Here is a 14,468-nt window from a genome sequence, read left to right as displayed (position 1 = left end):
ACCATATCTCAGAAACTAGAGATGGTACCATCACCATTTTTTCATAGAAGTGGTATCTTGCCCCTAGTATCCCACTCACAAAATTTCAGACCCCAGGGTAGGGGACTTCGATGTCCCCGAGCCCGATGTTTATTCGTATAGTATTATATAGTAGGGCTAAAAACTAGAGAACCATATCTCGGAAACTAGAGATGATACCATCACCATTTTTTCATAGAAGTGAAGTGGTATCTTGCCCCTAGTACCCCACCCACAAAATTTTAGACCCCAGGGTAGGGGACTTCGAAGTCGCCGAGCCCGATGTTTATTCGTATAGTATTATATAGTAGGGCTAAAAACTAGAAGTCCATATCTCGGAAACTAGAGATGGTACCATCACCATTTTTTCAAAGAAGTGGTATCTGGCCCCTAGTACCCCACCCCCAAAATTTCAGACCCCAGGGTAGGGGACTTCGATGTCCCCGAGCCCGATGTTTATTCGTATAGTATTATATAGTAGGGCTAAAAAGTGGAGGGCCATATCTCGGAAACTAGGGATGGTACCATCACCATTTTTTCATAGAAGTGAAGTGGTATCTTGCCCCTAGTACCCCACCCCCAAAATTTCAGACCCCAGGGTAGGGGACTTCGATGTCCCCGAGCCCGATGTTTATTCGTATAGTATTATATAGTAGGGCTAAAACTAGAGAACCATATCTCGGAAACTAGAGATTGTACCATCACCATTTTTTCATAGAAGTGGTATCTTGCCCCTAGTACCCCACCCCCAAAATTTCAGACCCCAGGGTAAGGGAATTCGATGTCCCCGAGCCCGATGTTTATTCGTATAGTATTATATAGATGGGCTAAAAACTAGAGAACCATATCTCGGAAACTACAGATGGTACCATCACCATTTTTTCATAGAAGTGGTATCTTGCCCCTAGTACCCCACCCCCAAAATTTCAGACCCCAGGGTAGGGGACTTCGATGTCCCCGAGCCCGATGTTTATTCGTATAGTATTATATAGTAGGGCTAAAAACTAGAGGACCATATCTCGAAAACTAGAGATGGTACCATCACCATTTTTTCACGGAAGTGGTATCTTGCCCCTAGTACTCCACCCCCAAAATTTCAGTCCCCAGGGTAGGGGACTTCGATGTCCCCGAGCCCGATGTTTATTCGTATAGTATTATATAGTAGGGCTAAAAACTAGAGGACCATATCTCGGAAACTAGAGATAGTACCATCACCATTTTTTCAAAGAAGTGGTATCTTGCCCCTAGTACCCCACCCACAAAATTTCAGACCCCAGGGTAGGGGACTTCGATGTCCCCGAGCCCGATGTTTATTCGTATAGTATTATATAGTAGGGCTAAAAACTAGAGAACCATATCTCGGAAACTAGAGATGGTACCATCACCATTTTTTCATAGAAGTGGTATCTTGCCCCTAGTATCCCACCCACAAAATTTCAGATCCCAGGGTAGGGGACTTCGATGTCCCCGAGCCCGATGTTTATTCGTATAGTATTATATAGTAGGGCTAAAAACTAGAGAACCATATCTCGGAAACTAGAGATGATACCATCACCATTTTTTCATAGAAGTGAAGTGGTATCTTGCCCCTAGTACCCCACCCACAAAATTTCAGACCTCAGGGTAAGGGACTTTGATGTCCCCGAGCCCGATGTTTATTCGTATAGTATTATATAGTAGGGCTAAAAACTAGAGAACCATATCTCGGAAACTAGAGATGTTACCATCACCATTTTTTTTCTATTAGTTGTTACTGACCCCTTATATACCACCCTCAAAATTTCAGACCCCAGGGTAGGGGACTTCGATGTCCCCAAGCCCGATGTTTATTCGTATAGTATTACAATATAGTAGGGCTAAAATCTAGAGGACCATATCTCGGAAACTAGAGATGGTACCATCACTATTTTTTCATAGAAGTGGTATCGAGCCCCTAGTACCCCACCCACAAAATTTCAGAACACACAGCTTATGTTTAAATTTTGAATTGCGAACTGCGTTCTAGAACGCAATTCACTTTTGAATTGCGAATAGCGAACTGCGAACTGCGTTCTAAAATCTGAACGCCAGGTAAAGTTAGGAGAACAGATTTTAAGATGATACAGATTTATAAGAATAATAAGATTGTGATATATAAGGTAAAAGAACTAGAGTCAGGTCTTCTGTTTCATTCAGTGTTTGTTATCATAATAGTAAATCTGTATAAATAGGTTCGGAGTTAGAAAACTAGTATATGAAATTATATATATATATTAGTGTTGGCAAATCGGACGATTTTTAGTAACCGTTTACTCGCTTCATCTTCCGATCGAGTACCCGGTTACTCGGATGATTTCTGGTAAAAGTATCAATATGTTTTATTTATCTTATTTTATACTTATCGGTATAAGTAATGCACAAATATACTGTATAGGGACATTTATTTACAATACACACATACGATATTGTCAAAGATTTACGATTTTAAAATAAAGAAAATTAAAAGGGAATTTGACATACAAAGACAAATAAATAGTGCATGGTGGTAGTGAATCAAATAAATACGTCATCGTCAATCACCATTTTACACTTTCTTTTTCAGCCCCCGAAATATGTCGCAACCAAGGAGAATAATTATGTACATACTCCATAATTAAATAGTTGATATGTGGAGTGTCCAATAAATGTCTGATTTCCGAATAATTTAAGCTTAGGTGATTTAACAGATTTTGAATCAGCTGTTCTTTTGTTTCAACTCCAAGCTTAATATGTCTGCGGCGGCATCTCGTTAAATTATCAAATGAGGTAATTATACGTGTCACTCAGGCCTTCATAATATGTATACCCCAAGCAATCAAAGCTATCAATTATACAAACTGTTAAAACTATTCGAAACAATTTGATTCACAACCACCATACACTAGATCAAGTCTAACGATACGTAAATTTAAGGAAATGTGTAAGTTAGTATACATTCATGAATTATAAAACATTCATTTCTATGCCTTTACTATGTAGAATTTATTTTATCCGAGTAACCGAATAGCAATTTTACTAACCGATACTCGCAACGTTCGACGGTTAACCGGTTAACCGGGTACTCGTTGCCAACACTAATATATATAGATAATTTGTCAGCTTTGTACTTATTTGATTTACAGGTATGTGCAAATTTTCCAATGTGGCATTTTTTCATTGCTTTTCTTTTCAGTCTCATCATGTATTTGTATTGTTTTGTTTATGTGCTTGTTTATTAAATGTGAAACCAAAATAACCAGAGTTGTATATTCAGCAAAGGATAATCGACAGTCGCCACAACAGTGTCAAAACCTCGATTTACAACAAATTCAAAAGTTATAGACCCCTCCCCTTTTCTGTGTTTTACATTAATTTTAACCATTTGGAAGGTGGGCTTTTATTCATTTTACCTGTAATAATCCAACACAGTAGGGATACTGCTACAATCGGAAGGCCTCTTGACATTACGTTGAAAAAAATGCATTGGGTATTTCTACAAAAGTAAATAAGTAAATTATTAAATGCCAGGAAGAGGACTTCAGTGATTTTCTTTGAAAGTAGAAAAATTAAAACCAATGTATTTTTATGTAAACAAGATGATGTGACATAAAGAGAGGGAAGTTATTCTATTCTTGTCTTTTCTTTAACAAGTTTATGTCGCCCTCGCGGCGCAGTGGATAAAGCTTCTGCTCTAGAGTCGCCTGCATGGCGCAGCGGTTAGAGCGTCTGCTCTAAAGTCGCCCGCGTGACACAGTGGTTAAAGTGTCTGCTATAGAGACGCCTGCGATGTGCAGTGGTTAGAGCGTCTGCTTTAGAGCCGCCTGCATTGTGCAGTGGTTAGAGCGTCTGCTTTAGAGCCGCCTGCGTTGTGCAGTGGTTAGAGCGTCTGCCTTAGTGCCGCCAACGTTGTGCAGTGGTTAGATGCGTCTACTTTAGAGGTGCCCGCGTGGTACAGTGGTAAGAGCGTCTGCTCTAGAGCTGCCTGCGTGGTGCAGTGGTTAGAGCGTCTATTATATAGTGGTGCAGTGGTTAGAGCGTCTGCTCTAAAGCCGTCTGCGTGGTGCAGTGGTTAGGGCGTCTGTTATAGAGCCGCCCGCGTGGTGCAGTGGTTAAAGCGTCTGCTCTTAAGCCGTCTGTGTGGTGCAGTGGTTAGGGCGTCTGTTATAGAGCCGCCCGCGTGGTGCAGTGGTTAGAGCGTCTGCTATAGAGCCGCCTGCGTTGTGCAGTGGTAAGAGCGTCTGCTTTAGAGCCGCCTGCGTTGTGCAGTGGTTAGAGCGTCTGCTTTAGAGGTCCCCGCGTGGTGCAGTGGTTAGAGGGTATGCTATAGAGTCGCCTGCGTTGTGCAGTGGTTAGAGCGTCTGCTTTAGAGCCGCCTGCGTTGTGCAGTGGTTAGAGCGTCTGCTTTAGAGCCGCCTGCGTTGTGCAGTGGTTAGAGCGTCTGCTTTAGAGGTGCCCGCGTGGTGCAGTGGTTAGAGCGTCTGCTTTAGAGGTGCCCGCGTGGTGCAGTGGTTAGAGGGTCTGCTTTAGAGTCGCCCGCGAAGTGCAGTAGTTAGAGGTCTGCCATGAAGTTGCCCGCGTGGTGCAGTGGTTGGAGCGTCTGCTATAGAGCCGCCTGCGTTGTGCACTGGTTAGAGTACGTGTCTGCTATAGAGTCGCAAAGTATAACGAAGTGATCCAGTTCAATGTCTTTGAGTGCTAAGTATAGGACAAAATTTGGAGCTCTCCTCTGGTTATCGATGACTTTTCAATATGAGAGAAAAATTCTCGAGAAGCACTGCACGTTGAACAATATATAGAATCATTAAAATGTATATCACGCTATTCTAGAATAATTATCTTAAATGAAATTTGTCCTAAATGAAATGCATATATATCGTGCTTTTTAATATTTTAGAATAATTTTTGAAAAAGTGCGATTTGTGTTAACTTTGGGCTTTGTGCAAGACTAAAGCTAAGGTATTGTTTTATTTTGTGTATTTGCCTATTTGGGGTCATTGACTGTAGTTATTTATAAAAAGGAGGAGTTGTTTTAAATATTTCATGTACAATCAAACCATTGCTTAGCGTTTAATTTACATCATCCTTTTAACAAACTTGCAAGGATATCAATATGCTTTCCCCCTTACAAGCATTTCAAAGGCAATGACTGATTGATGCCACAGGAAGTGTTGATATTTAACTTGTGTCTTTCAATTTGAACAACAATTATCAACAAAATAAAACTTAGTAACAAACTTTTTTGAAAATTAATACGAGGAGACTTTTTATTTACGCGGAAATGCGGCCTCTGAACACCTTAACAACCTCCCATGACAAAAGAGTGCCTGCTTTTATTTTGTTTAAACAATGTTTTTCCTCATTAGCGTACATCTCATTGTTTCCTAGGTAACATAAAAACAGCAATTTAATTGATAACTTCTACACTAGTGCTCACTATTTAGTTTGTAAATCTTTTGTTTTAAATATATTTTAATCAGGTCAATGTTTCTCTCAATTACATTTTTGTTAAGATCTACATAAAAATCTTGAGATTTTTCAATATTTTATTTCGAGCATAGGCGTCGGAAGCAAATTGAGAGTAGGGGGGGAGGGCTAAACCAACAAAAAAAGGGTAACTCCCAATTTTAAATGCCTATACTATGTCTATCTTTGCAAGCCCCCCCCCCCCCCCCCCGCCTCGTTTCTGACGCCTATGGCGAGAAAAAAAAACTTTTTAAAGTCACTGTCGATTCAGCCATCAGTTGCCGGTGGAGAGCTTCAAATTTTCTTCTAGCTAGCCTCGACACTTACGGAGGTTGAGCAGGGGGGATCTATTTCTCTACAGCACCTATTGCGACACGGGACCTCGGTTTATACAATCTCATCAGAGAAAAAGGTCTCCACGTCCCAAAGTGAGATTCGAACAGGCGACCTAAGGATCGACGCCCTTACTTCCAGACTCTAGAACTGACGTTGTAACCACTGCGCGGGCGGCTGAGTATTGATAGAATGATCAGATAATGAAACTCTTCTTGTATTTCATTGCTCATCTCTCACCAGTTAAATGTACTTGCGGCCTTTGCTAATATGAGTATATGTAGTGTGTTATTATTCAAACAACGTCAGTAACTGTATATTTATGTATTGGCTAGAGGAGCAACCCTTCGGTGACCTACTTTCCCTTCCACCTTCATCTCTCTTACATTTCATTCAACAATCATTAATAAATTTTAAAATATAACAGCGAATTAATACAAAAAAATAGTAAGTTATTGTGTTTTGTAAGCAAATGAAGGGTCGTTTTTTTTTCTTTTAATAATGAAATTTAACACAATATGTTTTTTAAGGAACACTAGAAGAACCTGTAAGTTGTAACAGCTTGTTTCTGACTCTTTTGTAATAAAGATAGCAGTAAATATGTTCAAATGATAAATATTTATCGCTACATGTGTTTTACGTGTGCCTGAAAACACGTGTATACATAAAACACGCGAAGCGGCCGTACAAGTTGACAACAGGCGGTATTGTCCGCAACATAAGGTGAGGAGTATGACAATAGTCAGTATGACTGGATCACACCAAGAAAATAATTTCATCATTAAAAGGAAATAGACGTGTTGTCATTGACTAAAAACAGTAATCTTACTTTGTTACCACTAAATTTTTTATTCAATCATTGGATTTATTCAATCTTAATTGCTGTATAAAAATATAAGAGGAGATGGGGGATGGGAGGGCGAGAAAGAGAGATAAGATAGGAGGGAGGGGGTAGAAGTAAGATAGGAGGGAGGGGGTAGAAGTAAGATAGGAGGGAGGGGGTAGAAGTAAGATAGGAGGGAGGGGGTAGAGGTAAGATAGGAGGGAGGGAGTAGAAGTAAGATAGGAGGGAGGGGGTAGAAGTAAGATAGGAGGGAGGGGGTAGAAGTAAGATAGGAGGGAGGGGGTAGAAGTAAGATAGGAGGGAGGGGGTAGAAGTAAGATAGGAGGGAGGGGGTAGAAGTAAGATAGGAGGTAGGGGGTAGAAGTAAGATAGGAGGGAGGGGGTAGAAGTAAGATAGGAGGGAGGGGGTAGAAGTAAGATAGGAGGGAGGGGGTAGAAGAAAGATAGGAGGGAGGGGGTAGAAGTAAGATAGGAGGGAGGGGGTAGAAGTAAGATAGGAGGGAGGGGGTAGAAGTAAGATAGGAGGGAGGGGGTAGAAGTAAGATAGGAGGGAGGGGGTAGCAGTAAGATAGGAGGGGGTAGAGGATAGGAAGGAGGGGGTAGAAGTAAGATAGGAGGGAGGGGGTAGAAGTAAGATAGGAAGGAGGGGGTAGCAGTAAGATAGGAGGGAGGGGGTAGAAGTAAGATAGGAGGGAGGGGGTAGAAGTAAGATAGGAGGGAGGGGGTAGAAGTAAGATAGGAGGGAGGGGGTAGAAGTAAGATAGGAGGGAAAAGGAAAAAGAGATAAGAGAGAGGAAGATTTACATAGACGGTAAGATTAAGAAGCCACGAGGGGGACCCCCCCCCCCTTACTTCTGCCATACATTAAATTTTACTTGTAAAAATGTACATGGAAAGGCTGGAAGTCTCCCCAACTTTTTGTTGCAGTAAGGTCAAATAGGAGTACATCTAATGTATTATATATGAAAAAGAAATTGGTATTGAAAATAAAAAAAATGCCAATTCCCCCGAATTTTTTAAACAAGTTTACTTTTTTGGTTTGTCAGGCAGGAAGGTTATTTTTTATATGATCCCCCTCCTTTCCCACTTCCTACACTTAAAGACACGATGTTACGTCACTGAGAAGGAGATAGTTGGTGGAAGAACCTAAATCGGAGAGAGACAACAAAGGAGAGAGAGAGAAAAGAAAGAATGAGAGAGGTAAGAAAGAATGAGAGAGAAAAAAGAATGAGAGAGAGAAGAAAGAAAAAGAGGGAGAGAGAGAAGAAAGAATGAGAGAGAAGAAAGAATGAGAGAGAAGAAAGAATGATTGTTTTAAGAAAGAATGGGAGAGAAGAAAGAATGAGAGGGAAAAGAAAGAACGAATGAGAGAGATAGAGGAGTCAGTCGTCAATGATAGATTCTGGTTGTCAGACGGCCGTCATATTAAACACCGCTCTATAAATAACCACGATTCATTCAAAAAGAGTACAAGAATAGATAAAGTATGATCAGAGATCCCAACAAAAGGAACTTAATAAGTGTTTCGTGAAGAGAGAGAGAGAGAGAGAGAGAGAGAGAGAGAGAAAGAGATAGGGAAGGAGAGAGAGAGGGGGAGAGACAGAGAGAGTGTGGTGTTATAATGACAGATACGGTATAACGAAGTGGTTCGGAAATCTTTACTTTGTGAAGAAAGGAAGGACATTTTTTTAGCGTAATGATATATTATATGAGATATATTAAGAGTCAATAGGAAGATAGATATACGCTTACTGTTTTGTTCCTGACATCAGATTTTCTCGTGAAAATTTTTATACATGTATATAATGGATAAAAAAAAATAATAAAGCATGCTTTTTATTTCCTAAAATGTTACCTTTTGTATAACTCACCTACCTAACGTACTTTACATGATAACAGCTAAACTGACTTAATTTTTTTTTATTTCAACTCAATTTCTACTTGTTCACTTTTAAAAATGATGTCCTTTCATTTTTTCTTCACTTTCAAGAGATTTTTTTCACACAAAACTGTGTTGAATCTTACCCAGGAGCTTTATGCCAGTGGAACTTTACGTCAGTGTATTCACGTTAAGTTCTTAAAATTAGGTTCAAATTACGTATATCATTATAATAATACTTTTCTGTATTGACAGGTTATAAAGTTGTTGAAAAAAGAGAAAATGTGTTTTTTCTGATTTTGATTCCACGCTAATTAAATATGTTTGATATTTAAGAATGTCACTTTCAGGTACCATTCACGTATTCAGCAGATATTAAATTTGTTATTGTCAAGTTGATAAAAGAGGTAAAGCCACGAACCATCATATTTGGCCCTGTGTTTTTCACAAAAATCGAGTTTCTATTCATGGCTGGTATTATACGTTAATTATTAGAGGACAACATACTTCTTTTCCTTACGTAATTCATTTTATTAAATAATGCGCTGTTCGGCACGTGCGATGGTTTGAAGATACAACAGTTTCATAAAAACGTTCAAAAATGCCCATTTTTCGACAGATTTTCCCTAAATTTAGTGTGGCCACTGCCAAGAACAACTTTCATACTTACCATATGTATAAATATCGCTAATACAAATCTACACGCTTAATATAATCGTTGTTCATACGTGTGGCCAATATGAAATATGACTTTACTTTTAAATTTTGATGTCGCAAAGATTCACCAGTTTTGTGAAACATTCGGTAATATTTGGTTTATATAGCAATAGTTGCATAAAAATTACACACAATATATTTTTTAAAAAGTCAGTAGTTCGTTTGAAACGATATTTGTGGAGAGGCATGATCTCCGATTTATATTATCTGAATTTAAAACTCAAAAAACATATGTTACATTTCTCTTTGAACATGACGTTAAAAGTAATACATACTAGATAATTACCCGCGCAAGCGCGGGAAATTGAATTTATACATAGAACTTTACCATTTACAACAGTTGTAGATTTTACTGACAGACTACAGACTTATAGAGGGAAGAAATGCTTTGTTCAAAAGTCCGCATGAAAGAAATGTACGTCACCATTCCCAACCACTTTTTATGAAGACTTGAAAAATAAAAAATGCTTTAATTGACGTTTATGTGTTCAAAACTTCGTACAATGTTATGGATATTGCACTTCAAATGTTCTTATTCTATTTTCTTGAAGGATAAAAGCAACGAATATACATAATATACAAATAAATTGATTTTGGGGAGTTGGGGGAGGGGTAAAAATTCACAGGTACATGGGTCTTGGTTTATAATTATATAATTATGTACCCTTATCAATACGTAAAAAGGCTGCCTCCCCCCCCCCCCCACTTTTTTTCCCACCAATACTTTTACTATTGGAAATGTTCAGTGAAAGGCTGGTCCCCCCCCCCTCCTCTAATACTACAGGAAATTCATATAAGGGAAATGTACTGTTGAATACCAAAAATTTGGTTCTGAAAGAAGTTGGCATTGGAGAAAGACTCTTTTTTTAGAGAGAAAAAAAAAACTGAAATGTCTTTATTAAAACACAAAACTTCGTAGCTGTAATTAATTGTATTTGAACAATACCTTATTCGTAAGTTTTCTTTCTTATTGAACGCAATTAAGGTGATTACAAATTGTACGTCGGGTTTGTTACCACGATACTCTCAGTACGGAAAATACAGTTTTTACCTATAAACTCATAACAAAAACATATATATACACTACATATATATTTTCATTCGATATAGATCTAAGTATTTCCAGTTTTTAAAATATTCTCATTTGTCATTCACTCGTCGTCAACTTTTGATACCTCGCTGTCCAATGGCCATAGATTAAATCAGATACTCATACTATCCAATGCTTCCTCGCCATGTACCATTTGTCTAGTTATATAATCCATGTATCAATAAATATTAGTTTTTTTCCCCGGCAACAATATGTTTCTGATAAATTCCAAGCATATTTTGCTCGTTTTTACAAAACTATTGTTTTTATTGTATTTAAATTTATGTAACATCATTTGTTGTAAAACTATTTAATCAAATAACCCGTTAATTACAATATTTATAATTATTTCTTGATTAAAACAATGTAGCAAAAGGGACGTGATGTTCTAGAAGCTTCCGTCAATATTGAGATCGGCGATTGACGAAAATAATTTACACTTTTCGCCTTTTAACTGGTAACCACAACTTATTTCTTTGATATCAATTAAATCAAGTTTTGATTGAATAATTCAATGATGACATTTTATGAAATAAATAATAGATTGTTTGTTGTCAGTTTCATTAAAATTTGTCAGTAGTTTAGATCCACCAACCGGAAACGCCACAATACTCACGTTGATGCTATTTCATGGCTGTTTTCAGAAAATTGAAGTAGACTTTTAATTTATTGTACGATACTTATTATCCGAGTGAAATCTAAATATACTTTACGGACATCATCTTGTATGTAGTGTAGTATTAGAGGGGTAAGTAAGAACTCTTGTGCATCCGTTTCGGAGTTTATTTGCAAAATTTATTAATTTAGAAATATAGATACGTCAATTGTGACGTCATAAAGACTGTAATTATTTTAGATGGTGCTCGTTCCAATAATTGATTTTTTTAAGATGAATCACTTAGCTGATTTTACTCGATATCATTAAATTATTAACAGAGGTCTATTTCTATTAACTCCAATTTCATCCCCTTTCAATCTCCTGTTTTCGTTTAATATTATATATTTAAAGCTGTACACTATCTCTGTTTTAATTAATTCAATTATAGGATACTACTGTTATTCTAAAGACAAATCTTAATACAGTACTGCTTTACATGATTACCGGATCTAGATTTTTTTAGAGGGGGGGGGGTTGAATAGGAATAGAGTTGTTATAACGTGCACTTACAGAAAGATATAAAGATCCAGGGATGTAGTATCGTTTTAAAAGTGGGAGAGTCATCAGACTGGGAAAAAATTATGAACTTAGAGAAAGAAAGGAGAATAAATCTAAAATCTCCGAACCCGTAAATCCAATTTTGTTTTCACAATCGAATTTCTACATATGTAACTGCATGAGCCTTTCAATGAAATAAGCACAACAAAAATTTGGGACTCCTTTTAGGCAAATTCAAAGAATGCCCCCCCCCCCTTTCTGGATTCAAAGAAACAAAATCTTGAACTTGGATGAGTATATGTCAATTTCAAGTTCCTTATAATAGAGTCAGCGCTGTTACATATTATAGCCGCAATTTACATACGTACCGGTATATCAGCCATCGATCTATTTTTCTTTCAAACAAAATCTTCTGAGATAATTTTATGCAGGTGTAGAATAGTAAATTTTCATCCTGCTTCAAAAGCAAAAATCTTATTAATGATGATGTGCGTAGCTTCGCACTGAGGATGTCGATGTATGTACATATGTATACTGTATACTGATATTTTCATCAATATATATTTCAAACAATTATAATTCCATTTGGTCAAAATATTAGCTGCAGATCTGTAGCTATCCGAAAAAATATATATTGATAGACCGGATAGCTACAGTGCCATCCATTAAAAAAACTGTATATTCATTGCGCACAAAAATTTCAGAAAAAAGTTCTGTGTTTTGTTCTGCAAAAAAATAAATTATGTACTGTTGAGAAACTGACAATCAAAATAAAGTAACATATTCATTTTACATAACTGTACTAAAAAATCACACATCCAGTTTAAATTACTGTACTGACAATTGAATTTGTGCAAAAACTCTGAATGAATAACATTTAAAGCCAAGAATGCTTGCATGTTCATCTATAAATCTCCAAGATATTTACTAGTTAGTTTGTAGCGCCGCATCAGGCAGTCTTATAACACATTTCATAATGTCAGTTTGCATGAATAAATCAATTTATCTTTGTTCCTCATATCTTGCCGAAATTCTAGTCTACAGTTTATTTACACAGCACATCACAAATTCAGGAAAAATAATTAACTAAAAATAAAATCCAAGTTAAATAATCTCATGTACATATAAATCCAAGAAATATTAGGTTATATTCCAAGTAAGTAAGTAACTTTATCTATCTCTAACAGTTCTATCTACGAAGTCTTCTATATTTCCATCTTCCCATCTTATTCTAAAATTCTGTCGCACTATATATATACTCAAGATCCACTCCTGACGATCAGGAGCACATTACATGTATAAGATCCTTAAGATCAGGAATCAATACACAAGTCATTACAATCAGCAGGGGGTTATATAAGAGGGGGAAATTAATATACAGATAAGATGATAATGTGTGAACAATTAAGTATTGAAGAGTTATATTACAGATAAGATATTCTAAATCGCTACAAGTTTACAAATTTTTTATCATATCATTGATAACAGTACATTTTCTTGATCATGACATCTGTTTTGGATTCCCCTCTCTGACATCTTTTCTTGTTCACCAATTAGTTAAACAGTCATCTGGGTACTCAGGTGTTGTACAAGTCCTAATAATAATAATTTTCAAAATTATAAAGAAAATAAAATACAATTTTTAAATAGGTTTTCATTACTTCTATTGAAATAAAGCACAAGCTTTTGAAGACAAACTTAAGTAACAACACATGTATAACTAAACATAATGGAAATTTAGACAAAGCGACTCAATGTCAAACATATGATAGTGATACATCTGTAATATCCATGAAACTTACTGAGATACTTAAAATGTTTATGGTGTGCTTTCACTAAGCTTAGCAGTATATAAACATCTCTTGAAAAAATGTTGAAGTCCAATCCTCACCTGACTTGCACATTCATATGGATTGGTTCTATGTTGATATACTCTTTCAACAATCTTCATCACAACATCAGAAAGTCATCCATCTTCAAAATTAAATCTGACGCTCACCTCTCAAGTGTATATAGACTCCCTGTACAAATGCATGGAAAATAAGATTTTGAATAAAAAATGAATTATCTCCATATCACCATACCTGGCCTTTTTAAAAATGTGAGGAAATATTTTAAATACTTTTCTTTAGATAAAATCATGTAGTAAGTATCCAACAATGTTGAAAAAAAACTTATCTCTAGAATTTTACATTTATACTGAATGTTAAAAAAAAAATCAAAAGACATTACCTAAAATGGAAATAAAGTACAACTGTGACTGGTGTCTCAGGCACAACCAATGTACACAAGACCTTTCCATCCTTAGCAGCATGCATTAACTCCACATTCCTTGCTTCTACAAAAATATAGAATGAAAATTTGTTAAAAAATGACAGCGAAGCTTTATATTGAATGAAAAATGCATTGTTCCTCTACTTAAAAAAAAATCAAAAGGCATTACCTAAAATGGAAATAAGGTACAACTGTGACTGGTGTCTCAGGAACAACCAATAAACACAAGAACTTTCCATCCTTAGCAGCATGCATTAGCTCCACATTCCTTGCTTCTGCAAAAAAAAATACAATGAATATTTTTAAAAAATGAGAGCGAAGAGTGTAACCTGTACTTCGGGGAACAGAGGAAGGAATTTTGAAGTCAGATTAGTTATATTTCTGCCAGTGTTGGCAGGGGCATAGTATCCGGGGGACCAGGGGGGCTCCCCCCCGACACTTTTTTTCCAAAACTAACATACACTATTAGAAATGTACCAAAAATGTAGTATAAGAATTGGAACTAAATATAGTTGTCACTGAGAAAAAGTTAACCCCCCCTTAACTCCCCCCTTTATTGCCTCCCCCCCCCCCACTTTCAAAAAATAAAAAAAAAGATGCTACGCCACTGGTTGGGACGGATAAATTTTCATAAATAAATGAAACAAATTATGCGCTTTCGTATGATACAAACAAACCTTTGTCAAAGAATTTGAAA

The 14,468-nt window shown here is 36.8% G+C and overlaps 1 protein-coding gene and 1 long non-coding RNA gene across 2 annotated transcripts; both read right to left on the bottom strand.

Moving 5' to 3' along the window:
• Positions 1-6,676: 6,676 nt before the first annotated feature.
• LOC134242918 (uncharacterized) lies at positions 6,677-7,516 on the bottom strand. Its single transcript, XM_062725115.1, has one exon. The coding sequence runs from the start codon at positions 7,514-7,516 to the stop codon at positions 6,677-6,679; it is 840 nt and encodes a 279-aa protein (XP_062581099.1).
• Positions 7,517-12,706: 5,190 nt separating this feature from the next.
• Positions 12,707-14,211, bottom strand: LOC134242914 (uncharacterized). Its single transcript, XR_009986944.1, has 4 exons — positions 13,941-14,211; positions 13,730-13,835; positions 13,389-13,518; positions 12,707-13,092 (listed from the first exon to the last, which is right to left on the bottom strand). It is a non-coding gene; the product is annotated as an uncharacterized LOC134242914 (long non-coding RNA).
• Positions 14,212-14,468: the final 257 nt, after the last annotated feature.

The sequence above is a fragment of the Saccostrea cucullata genome, unplaced genomic scaffold, assembly GCF_032062105.1.
Source record: "Saccostrea cucullata isolate Sc308-1 unplaced genomic scaffold, CSIRO_AGI_Scuc_v1 ctg2589, whole genome shotgun sequence".
Lineage (NCBI taxonomy): Eukaryota > Metazoa > Mollusca > Bivalvia > Ostreida > Ostreidae > Saccostrea > Saccostrea cuccullata.
This window is presented reverse-complemented; position numbering and strand designations above follow the sequence as displayed.